Consider the following 12,885-nt stretch of genomic DNA (forward strand, 5'->3'; position numbering starts at 1 on the left):
AAGAAGGTAGGGAAAAGAATAAACTTTTCAATAAGAGGAGGCTTTTTTGGGGGTAGTAGTGGTGTTAATGTTGAGTATTAAACACAGTGTCTTGTATACACAGTACACGTTAGGCAAGCACTTTACCCCTGAGCTACCCCCACCCAGCTCAATAAAAGGTTCTAAGATAAGTGGAACCTTTTGGTTCCAACCTTTTCGTATGGAACATAACAATAATTTCACAACCTCAAATAATTAATTGAAGGTAAATTGCGTATTTAAAATGTAAAAGGAAAAAAGCAGGGACTGGGGTTGTGGCTCAGTGGTAACACGCTTGCTTAGCATGTGTGAGGCACTGGGTTCGATTCTCAGTATCACATACAAATAAATAAAATAAAGGTCCATCAACAATTAAAAAATATTTTTTTTTTAAAAAAAGCAAAGTTTATTCTTTTCTGGATGTCCCTATCAGGGTAGAAATGGAAAGAGTTTTATATAAGAAGTTAGAATTTCACACTTAAGTCACTTTTAGACCTTAAGGAATTTACATTTTTCATTCACAGCAAGAATTCTTGCCTTAGATATCAGCTTTCTAAAATCAGTCCATATCCAGTGAAGGCTCTGGGCAAGGTATATGTGGAAGTGACTCCTTTTAAAATCCAGGATGTGAGGAACTCCTACAGAGAATGGGATGGCAATCAAAATTACAAACCACAAAAGAAGACAAACCATGGTGAGAAAGTCAGAAGAAGCAACTAACTATAAAAAACACTATTAAGTAGCCGGGCATGGTGGCTCATGCCTATAATCCCAGTGACTTGGGAGGCTAAGCAGGAGGATCTTGAGTTCAAAGCCAGTCTCAGCAATTCAGAGGCACTAAACAACAGTGAGAAACTTAGTGACTCAAAAAAAAAAAAAAAAGGCTGGAGATGTGGTTTGGCAGTTAAGTGCCTAGTACCAAAAAACTAAATAAAACGTATATTAAGTATTACAGATAGATTTTGAAAAAAGTATAAGAATATCTAAAATATTCAAAAAAGGGAAAAGGCAGGAATAAATGAAAAATACAGCAAGAGCAGGGCATTATTTAAACAATAAAAAACAGTAAAATGGAGAAAAGAATAAAATTTTAGGGGAGGGGGAGATAGGGAGGGCAGCAGAATACAACAGACACTAGGATTGCTGTATGTATACATATAGATGATTAAACAATGTGATCCTGCAATATGTACATGTGGAAAAATGAGAATTCATACCCTATTTGAATCAAATGTATGATATGTCAAGATCATTGTATTGTCTTGAGCAACTAATAAAAAAAAAGAATAAAATTTTAAGTTTTTAAGGAGGCATCAACTCTCAGAGCTTTTTTAAAAACATATTTACATAATCCTAATGTGTATTCATAGCCTAGTTCTTTCAACTTTTCTGTGTGTTTGACAATTTCCGTAATAAAATGTTGGGGAAAATATCACTTAAATGAAAAATAAATGGCAAGCTAGAGACCACTAGAAAAGCAATGGCAAATTTCTTAATGCTTTCGAGGACAGTGCTGTGTTTCTGGTCCCCGTTTTAAGGATGAGACCAATCCTTCATATCTGAGATTTTTGTAGGCTCCTGAGACCTTATCATCATGTAACTAGGGAACTATCTACTTCTTGTATTTGAACTCTGCAATATGTTAAACTTTTGTATGTTTTATTTTATCTGGAATTATAATAAGGTGCAATCTCCCCCCTTCCAACTTCCTTCCCTCCCCAGTTTCTTCTCCCTGTTGCTCTGTATTCACGCTTCAATGGCTTTTGTACTTTTTACTGAGCCACTTTATTCAAGACCACTAAATACCTCTGTTAAATCCAATAGACCTTTTCAATATATTTTTCCTATTCTGTTTCTTGGCAGCATTCAATACAATGGGCCATTATGTCTATTTAAAACATTTTCTTTTCATAAAAGGGAAAACATGAGGTTTATTACATGCCTAAGACATGAAAGTATCACATTCCTTTTTTTTTTTTTTTTTTTCTATGTATGTGTATGTGTGGGTGTAACTGGGGCCCAGATGTGCTTTAGCAATGAGCTACAGTCCCAGTTCCTTTTCATTTTTTATTTTGAGACAGGGTCTCACTAAGTTGCCCAGACTGGCCTCAAACCAAGTCTCTGGAATTATAGGTGTGTGCCACCACACCCAGCTCCTTTAGTTTTAAAAGTTGATACTTTTGTGAATTTCTCTTTTTAATCTTTATTGTTGCTTCTGTGTAAATTCTCTTATTGTCTCCTTTTTCTGCCTGAACTTTGGATATGGCATTCTTCAGGTCCAGACTTGGACCCTGTTTTTCTTTCTGCACTGTCTATAGCCAAGAATTGTCATGACACCATGTTTTATCTTCTTTCAGAGTTCGTTTTTATCCTTTTTAGCTTCAATATTACCCTCATTAGACATCTTTACTAGTTAACCAATTTAAACAATTCTCCTTTCTACCTTATTCTCTTGCAACATCCTCTTTTATAATTATAAATTTTTGTACATTCACTTATTTTTATTATACTGGTCAGAAAGCGCTTTGAGGAGAGACTGTGTCTATTTATTGGCTTGCAAATAAAAACACTATATTCAATACTGTGCTTGGCATTTAAGTATTCTATATTGGTTGAATAAATAAATTATTTGAAATAATAGAAAAAGCCAGGTATATTTGGTGAATTGTCTGAAATATAAACTTTTCATTTTTTATGTATTTTTTGAGATGTTGTCTCACTGTGTTGCCCAGGCTGATTTTAACTCCTGGGCACTTGTGATCTTCCCATCTCCCACTCTAGAATAGTTGGGATAACTGGCACATCTCATTGCACCTGTTTAAAATTCCACCCCCCACCACCCTACCCCCATACTAGAGATGGAACCCTCTACCATTGGGCTATGTCCCCAGCTCTTGGGGGGGTTTTTTGCTTGTTTGTTTTTTGTTTTTGTATTTGTTTTGGTGGTGATTGTTGTTTTGAGACAGTGTCACTAAGTTGCCCAGTTGACCTTGAACTTATAATCCTCCTGCTTCAACATCCCCAGTGGTTCTGAATGACAGACATGCTCTATTGTGCTGGACTCAAAAATTGTATACTTTTCAAGCTGGATAGCTATTTGGCCTTTAACAGAAAAAACAAAACAAATAAACAAACAAAAAAACTGTAGATCCATTTGGCACCTTATTATTTCATTAAATATTGACAAGGTATTTTTTAAAATATGTGTAAGATACAAAGAAAAACCATAAGCAATTGTTTGTCTTCTAGTTAATTTAGAAAAAAAGCATTATCATTAACTTTATAATTACATTCCTTTTTTTCCTCCTTTAAAGCACTATCCTGAATTTTGGTTTATTATTATCTTGCATTTTTAAGGTAGAATTTGTTGTTATTGATAAAATTCATATAACACCATATTGACCAATTAACCATTTTATAGTAATATAGTTTAATGATTTTTAGCATATTCACAATGTTGTGTATCCATCACCACTAATTCTGGCACATTTATGTTACCCTAAAAAGAAACCCTTGTACCCTTCAGCCATTTGTTCTTCCTTCCTTCCCCATTCCCTTAGTAACCATTTAATCTACTTTAATCTGATTTGAGTATTTCAAATATATGGAGTCGTACAATATGTTTTGGTATCTGATTTCTTTCATTTATCTGTGTTTTCAAGGTTCTTCCATGTTATAGCATGTATCATCAGTAATTTCTATGGCAAAATTATATTATGACATTTTATGAATGTGTGACAATTACCTGTTCGTCGGTTGATGGACTTTGTGTGTGTGTGTTATGAAAAATATCACTGTGAACATTCTTATTCAAATTTTTCTATGATCCTGGAATTTCTCCATCCTGTCCCATGTTCTTCTGGTTAATGAATGTTCCCGTATCTCATCTTCTTCAAATCCCAGTGATGCATCCTCGTGTCATTCACATGTCCTAAGGAACTCAGGTTTCAATTTCAGTTCATAGTTTAGTTTTATTTTCTCTTATGGTTCCTTTTCATGATTTACTTTTCTTCCTATGTTTCCAGCAATGCATTAAAATTGTTGTAAGCCAGGAATGGTGACTCACACCTGTAATCCCACTGATTGAGAAGGCTGAGGCAGTAGGATTGCAAGTTCAAGACCAACCTCAGCAATTTAGCAAGACCCTGTCTCAAAATAGAAAATGAGCCAGGCACCCCTGTAATCCCAGAAGCTTGGGAGGCTGAGACAGGACTATACATATTCAAGGCCAGCCTTAGCAATTCAGCCAGGCCCTAAGCAACTTAGTGAGACCCTGTGTCAAAATAAAAACAAAAAGGGCTGGGGATTTAGCTCAGTGTTAAAGCACCCCTGGGTTAAATCTCTAGTACCAAAAAATAAAAATAAAAAGGGGGCTGGGGATGTACCTTAGTTATTAAGCACCCCTGGGTTCAACTCAGTACTAAATAAATAAATATTGTTTTATATTGAATCTGTTGGTTTTTAGCCAGTAATGGAGTAGGACTGTTCAGAATATTTTGTCTACCAAATTGCCAAAGGGAAAGTAAAATTATACTCTTAGATTTTTTATTTGAAATTAACTGTTAGTTCAACCACAAACAAATTGCCTCACCAAATTGCTATTTGTGTTTCATCCAGCTTTTACTAGTACTACTAAATTTTATGAAAGCTCTCTCTGCTAAATAAGACTGTAACTTTCCTTTTAGGTTCTACCAAGTTTATTTTTTGTTATTTTCTGGTTCTTACAGGATTATGTCGACAAAGAGAAGGCAATTGCCAAAGCCTTGGAAGACCTCAGAGCCAACTTTTACTGTGAACTCTGTGATAAACAGTATCAGAAACATCAGGAATTTGACAACCACATTAACTCCTATGATCATGCACACAAGCAGGTGAGGGATAATTATTTCCTAACAAGGCTAAGGATACTTTATCTCTTGCTGTCACTTTTGAATTTTTTGAGTGTACCCCAAAAACCTGGTGACTGTAGTTTCTGTGTCTTCCAATTTTTATATGAAGTCATCTGACATACTTGATTTTTCTCAGTAGCAGAAGTCCTGACATAGACACCCACTTCCTGTCCCTGCCACTCCCCACCCCTATGTTAAGTATAATGAAGAATTGTGAGTTTCATAAACTTTATGTATTTGTGGCTTTGAGGAATTTCTAAATTTTTATTTAATTTGGTAATTCAGCTAGGATTGCCAGAAGCTTTGTTTCCATTTCTCCCTTTGTTAAATTTAAAAGAGTTATTCTAAGCTGTGGTCTTTTCAACCTAGGAGTCTAAGAGTTTATGTTTTATTCACTATTGTTTTCTACCAGTAAGTCATTTTGTTATTCACTACCTTGGAAGGTGGATAAATCTTGAGAAGGAAAATAAAATTAGCTGCTATCTAACTTTTAAAATAAACAAAGAACATCTCTAATGCTGCATGTTGAAAGAGTTGAGAAATTAATTATTCTTTCTTTGCATTCTTTTGCTTTTATTGAGTTAGAAAAGAAACTTGTACCCGATTAATTTCTGGCAGTAATTCCTATGGGAAGTTTAGAAAGGGGAAAAGAATTTTTAGGATTGTAGGACAAATCTGGCTCATTAAAGAATTTTGAGACTTTTCATTTTGTAGGACTTTGCATGACTTGCTAGGTCTTTGTGGGGTATAATAGTTGTATTTGTTAGACTTATAATTTTGTGTCTTTAAGCTGGAACTGTTGAACCAGCAAAGAATTTTTTTTAAATTTATTTATTTTTTAACTTTTCCTTCATCTTCCATGTAACCAGTGGAAGATGAAGATTTCCATGCACAAAAGACAAGCTTTGACCAAGTTTTACTGTGACAAGGAGAACTTGTAAGCTGGTTGTGATGGGTTTTTTTTTTTTTTGCAACAATTTTTTCCATATTTAATCATGTATAACCAAGTTAAGATTCTTCTAGATAAAATTATATTCAAGGCAGCTTTTCAATTTATTACACTCCTTTGGGATATTGCTTTTAATATACTGTCAGCTGTGCTTGAGAAGACTGGTTTTGAACTTGTGATCTTCCTGTCTCAGCCTCCTGAGCCACTGTGATTACAGGTGTGTGTAACGTGGGGATGCCCAGTTTGAATACTATTTATCAGTAACTTTTCCAGTTTTTCACTGTGTTTTTAATCTCCAATTTTCAAGTTATCATTTTTTATAGTATTAACAAAGACAGAGGTACTTGCCTACCTTTTTGGGCTCTTGAGAATTTCTTGAGTTAAGAAGTGTCTGTGAGGGCTGGGGATATAGCTCAGTTGGTAGAGTGCTTGCCTGGCATGTATGAGGCACTAGGTTCAATCCTCAGCACCACATAAAAATGAAATAAAGGTATTGTATCCATCTACTGTAAAAAACATTTTTTAAAAAGTGTCTGTGATATATTAAAAGGCCCCAGATGATACTTAAGGCATAAAAGGGACATATAGAAGGATTACACTTCTAGTTGATAGGAAGTCTTTTCAGTAAAGTTTCAGCTAGAAGTAAACCAAGGGAAGTGTAACTCAAACTTGAATACTGTATAGAAAAATAATTATTTTTTACTTTTTTTAAGTGAAGTCTGTTTTTTTTTTTTTAGTTGCTTTTTTACAGGGAAAAATTTGACCAAAACAGATTTACAAATTAAATCTGAACTATAGTATAGAACTAATAAAATTCCTGTGGACCTTAATTTAATTGACTTATGATAATGTTTTAGTGGTGTTGCTCCCATCCTGAGTGAGGTAGAAATTGCTGATAGCTTTGGTTTATTAAATCCACCTGTTTACTCTCCTGCTCACATTGTGTTAACTCAGTTCTTTCACCATTGTTCTCTATACTGTTCTCTGTTGCAGTAGTTCTCAACCTGGGGAGATTTTGTCCCCCAGGAGCACTTGGCAATGTCTGTAGACATTTTTGGTTATCACAACTAGTGGGGTAGTGTTATTGTCATGAAGTGAGTAAAGGCCATTCTTACAATGCATAGGAAAGCCCACTGAAACAAAGAATTACCTAGACCAAAATGGCAATCAATAGTGCTGAGGTTAAAAAGCCCTATACTTTTAGAACTACTGAAAACCTTCAAATACATGTGATATTATAATATCATTTGGCCTTTGCTTAGTACAAACATATCATCATTTTACATCCCTAATGTTATTGTAAACATTTATGAAGTGCTCATCAAAGTAACCCAAAATATTCACTGATTACTTGTTGAGATCATAATCAAAATCAAAATATAAAATTAAGAATTTCTCATAGTGGGCTGAGGCTGTAGCTCAGTGGCAGAGCACTTGCCTTGTGAGGCACTGGGTTCAATCCACAGCACTGCATTAAAAATAAACAAATAAAATAAAGGCAATGCTGTCCATCTACAACTACAAAAAAAAAAATCTTTAAAAGAAAGAAAGAATTTCTCATAGAGAAATGAACTATACCTATCCGCTGAAACAGTGTCTGTGATCCCTGGTCTGGGAAAAATCTTTAGCTTATATGATTAATGAGCACATGAGTTCATTTCTTCACCTTAATCAAAAATTCATCTTAACCATAAAAAAAAGAACAGATGTATTTTAAGTTTATTTTTTGTTTTTGATGGAGTGTTATTCATTTGGTTGAAATGTAGGCCTTTTCAAAACCTTTCTTCATATTGCTATCTTACTGCAAATGGTAGAATCTTGAAATAGGATGTTGTAAATTTATTAACATTAAGACCAGTACTAAATTTTTATGCAATTCTTTTCTTCACTTTGAATTTCTAAGGAACCTTTAATTATCCTTTGTATAATACAATTAAATAACCCCTAATAAGAGATAGGGTATTTTTCATTCCTCTTTCATGGACATGAACTCAGCGTACAAATGGGCCTACCATTTTCCCAAATTCATGCTCTAAAATCATAAAGACACCCTGTCTTGTCTTCCAGGAAGGCACACAGGATTATTATGAATCTGAGATAATAGGTAAGTACTTTATCCCACATTAGTAATCCTTAATTTGCATCTTCCATCAAATTTTGACTATTGAAGTTTTTCAAAGAAATGACCTTTAAATGGTAAACTACTAGTATATGCAGGACCTGAAAATACCCTTAACCTTTACTAAACTCAAATATTCCCCCCCCCAAAAAAGCTACATAGTTGCCCTTATTTATGGTGAGGGAAGGTGTCATATGCCTTTCCCTCTACTAGTTTTTCTCAAATTTTCTAAGGTCTTACGAAGTTATTAATGTAAAAATATTGAGACCCAGCTTAGGGGGGTAATGGCTCAGTAGTAGCGCCCTTGCCTGGCATGTGTGAAACACTGGCTTCCATTCTCAGCAGTACATATAAATAAATTAAATAAAGGTCTAACAACAACTTTAAAAAAAAGAAGAAGAAGAAGACCCATCTTAATCTTCATAAATGTAAAAACTAGCAGAACATTTTGGCTCTTCTCAGTAGTTTAACACTAGTTTTCAAGTGATCAGTTTTATTACATTTTGAAATCTCCAAAGATAGTCCCTACAGTTCCTCAAAAGATAACCCATTTTTTTAAGCTGTTTTATAAGCTCTAATATGCACTCAGTGAACATTAAGTTGATCATCTCTTACCTCTCTTGGCTTTATTTTGAGTTAAATTGAAACTAAAGATTTTTCCATTCCCATCCTTAATCTTTTTAATCATTTGTATATTTTTAAAAAATACTTGTCTGGAGCTGGGCACAGTGACACATCCCTATAATTCCAGTAACTCAGGAAGCTGAGGCAAGAGGATCTCAAGTCGAGGCCACTCTGGGTAACTTTACAAGTTACTGTCTCAAAAAATTTTTTTAGCTAGGTGCAGTGGCCCATGCCTGTAATCCCAGCAGCTCTGGAGGCTGAGCTGGGAGGATTGTGAGTTCAAAGACAGCCTCAGGAACTGCAAGGTGCGCAAGTCAATGAGACCTTTTCTCTAAATAAATTACAAAATAGGACTGGGAATGTGGCTCAGTGGTCAAGTGCTCCTGAGTTCAATCCCAAGTACAAAAAAAAAAAATTATATATTTTTTAAAGGCTGGAATCAGGCGTGGGGGCACATGTTTATGATACCAGCAACTTGGGACTGGAAGGTAGGACTGCCAATTCAAGGCCGGCCTCAGCAACTTAATAAATCCCTGTGTCAAAAGAAAAAATGAAAATTGTCAGGGAGCTGGGCACAGTGGTGCACACTTATAATACCAGTGGCTCAGGAGGCTGAGGCAGGAGGATTGCAAGTTCAAAGCCAGCCTCTGCGAAAGTGAGGTGCTAAGGGACTCAGTGAGACCCTGTCTCTAAATAACATAACAAAACAGGGCTGGGGATGTAGCTCAGTGGCCAAGTGCCCCTGAGTTCAATCCCTAGTACTCCTCCCTCCCCCTAAAAAAGGGTCAGGTATCTAACTCAGTGGTAAATTGCCCCTAGTACTCCCATGCTCCCCAAAATAAAATAAAATAAATAAAAAGGCGAGAGATGTAGTTCAGTAGTAGAGTGCTAGCCATGTATAAGGCCTTGGATTCAATCCCCAGTACTGAAAAAATGATCATAATAATAGTTAATGCCTTTTCCCCCCTTTCTTTGTCCCTTGTTACCTTTTCAGGAGTCGTCTTTTGTTTGCTTGTTTTTCTTTTCTTTCTTTTTTAATTCTTCTAATTTTATCTTCTATTTGTGCCACTAAGGGTCCTTCAGGTACATAAGCAGATCACAAATTGTCTTACCCATGTACTTTGTCTGGTCTTCATGGTGTTATTTTTCCCTTGTTAATTTTAATTGGTTCCCAATGTTTTTAAAAAAAATTGAAGCAGGTCACAGTGGTGCATATCTGTAGTTCTATCTACTTGAGAGGCTGAGGTAGAAAGATCACTTGAGGCTAGCATTTGAGGGCCAGTGTGCACAATATAGCAAGACCCCATCTCTTTATTTAAAAAACAAACAAACTTTATTCAGGAGAGTTTACATAATTCAGGCTTTGGCTTGTCTTGAGAAAAATTGAAATATCTGACCTTGGGCCTACATTTCAACATAACCATTAATTAAAGTTGTCTCTTTGTTCATTGTACAATTAGCTCTGGTTTTCATCTTTTCTCATACATCCACCTATGTGACTGACCCATTATGTTATCTGCCAAACCCCTCTGAACACTTGAGTTTCTGACCCAGGCCTATTACCCCCACCCTCATGAGTTCTGACTGACTCTTGGGAAAGTAGCACATTGAAAAGTTGTGCCCTTACTGATGGTGTTGGAACCAGCTTCCTTGCTATTTCAGTGATCACTTGTCAAAACACATTGTAAAGAGGTTTCAGAAATCCCTTTAACTTGTAGAAGGAATCAGAATCTCAGTCAGGAAAGAATGTTTTCAGCTTGGCTTGCCTCTTTTTTCTGCCAAAATAACCTTAGTATGAAAACCCCTGTACTTTTTACACATTCTGAAAAGACCGAAATCTTATTTACTACCAAGGTCTGTTTTAGCTGTGAATAATAGTACTAGTTTTCTAAGCTTTAAATAACTGAACTAACATGAATGAAGGCATTAACAGTAACCAGTGATTTCTCTAATCTGAGTTGTAGGATGGAATGTATTAATACATTATTTAGTTAACTTGTCTCAACTTGTTGCTGCTTTTTGATAATTACTTAATTTATTATTAGTTGACTATTTCAGTACTCAACTATTTCAGTACCTGGTAGTATATATTACAAAAGACAAAAGAATTTTAGAATTTCCCTCATTGCTCAAAAATATAATAGATTCTGAATTTAAATGTATTCTGAGAAATTCCTTGATGATAGAAGGAATGATCATTTTTGGACTTCACAAAGACTTCATTAAAATTTGGAGTGGTCACTTTCCACTTGTGGTTTTACCATTTAGTTATTGGATATTTGTCTCTCAAGATATTGTCCAGCATTTGATTCTCTATATGCTTCAGGCATATAGCATCAGGACAAATAGGCACATCAAAGCAAGTTGTACTTCTGCCAAACCACTGCAGTTTTGAAGACATGTAACCTTTTTTTTTTTTTTTTTAAGTGTTGTTTTGATATTCAGTGAAGGAAGAACACAGAAGTAAATAAAAAAGGCAAGATAAGATACTCCTAAGAGCTAAAATTAAGAGAACATCACACTTAAAAGAATTTTTAAAACCACCAAGATCAGATACTCCTGAAGTTATTCTTTAGGTGCTCTGTATTTTGGGTGTTCCTAGAATGTTTATCCTTCAAAAAAATAAAGTAATTATTGGCAAAAATGGAAAATCACAAAGTACTTAGGAATCCCAGAGGTTCATAAATGTTGACTTATACAACACAGTTCACTTTTGAAGCTATGCTTTGAGAACAAAAAAGGGCTGTGGGCATAGCTCAGTGATAGAACACTTGCCTAGCATGTGTGAGGCACTGGATTTCATCTAGCATTGGGTAAAGAGTGGGAGAGAGAAAAACAAATAAATATGAAGAGAAGAATCCATCTCAGAACTTGAGCATACTGTTGTTTTGTTTTACTAACCTCTGGCAGGAAGATGAAAATTTTAAATTCACTTGTGCTTAGTATTACTATAGATGCTATTTTTCTTTGGGACTATTTTGCTTGATAGAACATTGAATCATTTTATCAGTTTTCTACAAATTGAGCATGTTTTCAGCCTTTTCACCTTTTAAATCTTATGTACTCATACCCTATGCTTAACTTTGGAATTAGACTACTTAAACCCAGCAATCACACCCTAATTAAGGGAAAAAAACCTTATATCTACTTAGGGAAATGTTATGCTTTTATGAGTAGTGTTAATCTTATATCCTTCAGGAACTAATATTGCAGGTAAATAGGCATCTTATTGTGTATTTCTAATTGTTCTTCATCTTGCCACACAATCCCAATATAAATAAAAATGATTCAACCTTTTTCATGTTGTGCCATTTCAACCTGTTTTCTGCCCTGTAATCTTAAATTCATCATAGTGATAGACTGTAGTTTGGAAATTCTGGGATTAGGCTGTTGTGTTCTATTGTAGTCTGAAAGATTAAAGCAAGATTAAAGGTAAATACAAGTTTGTGAATGACAATACTGTAAAGAGAATTCTGAACTGAGAAGCTGCTCTTATATTTGTTTTGAACCCAAGTATCCCTTATAAATTATGTTTCTTCAAATTTTATATACAGGGCAAATATTTGTCTCCAGGTATGATCTGGAGGGACACAGTCTATACTTAAAACTCACAAAAACACAATGAGCTACCATTTCACACCCACTGGTATGTCAAAAATTTAAAAAGAGACACAAAGCTGGGGATATAGTTCAGTGGTAGAATACATACATAACATATATGAGCCCTGAGTTTCTTTCTCAACCCCATTCTACCCCCAAAAAAAGCAAGATATAATTAACCAGTTTAGGAGAGATTTTGGAGAAGGTTGAACCCTCCTATATTGCTAATGAAATAATAAGGTGGTGCAGCCCTTCTGAAAAACTTACTGAAAATATTAAAACCTAGAATTACCATATGACCAATTTTATCCAAGAGAAATGAAAACATGTCTACACAAACACTTGTACAATAGTGTTCATAACAGCATTATTTGTAATAGCCAAACAGAAACAACCCCAAATCCATGCATCAGTTGATGAATAAATAAACTATAGTATACCCATACAAGGAAATATTATTTTGTTAATAAAAAGGAATAACTCACTGCTTACAATATACATAAACCTTGAGTATGCTTGCTGGGTGCAGTGGTACATGCCTGTTATCCCAGTGGGTCAGGAGGCTGAAGCAGGAGGGTCAGTCACAAGTCAAAGCCAGCTTCAGCAACTTAGTGAGACCCTATCTCAAAATAAAAAATAAAAAGAACTGGGTATGTTGCTCGGTGATAGAGTGTCCCTGGGTTCAA

At 35.0% G+C, this 12,885-nt stretch overlaps 1 protein-coding gene across 13 annotated transcripts in view; it reads left to right on the forward strand.

Moving 5' to 3' along the window:
- The window catches only part of Gpatch8 (G-patch domain containing 8), a 93,759-nt gene that overhangs the window by 65,667 nt on the left and 15,207 nt on the right, over positions 1 to 12,885 (forward strand). For 12 of the 13 annotated variants that reach the window (XM_021728331.3, XM_040268708.2, XM_040268706.2 and 9 more), the window contains 2 exons: positions 4,746 to 4,889; positions 7,924 to 7,960. In XM_021728331.3, the coding sequence (XP_021584006.2) occupies positions 4,746 to 4,889; positions 7,924 to 7,960 (181 nt within the window). The remainder of the gene's footprint in view (positions 1 to 4,745; positions 4,890 to 7,923; positions 7,961 to 12,885) is intronic. The other variant, XM_005328121.5, reaches the window with a different exon arrangement.

The sequence above is a fragment of the Ictidomys tridecemlineatus genome, chromosome 3 (genome assembly GCF_052094955.1).
Source record: "Ictidomys tridecemlineatus isolate mIctTri1 chromosome 3, mIctTri1.hap1, whole genome shotgun sequence".
NCBI classification, from domain to species: Eukaryota; Metazoa; Chordata; class Mammalia; order Rodentia; family Sciuridae; genus Ictidomys; species Ictidomys tridecemlineatus.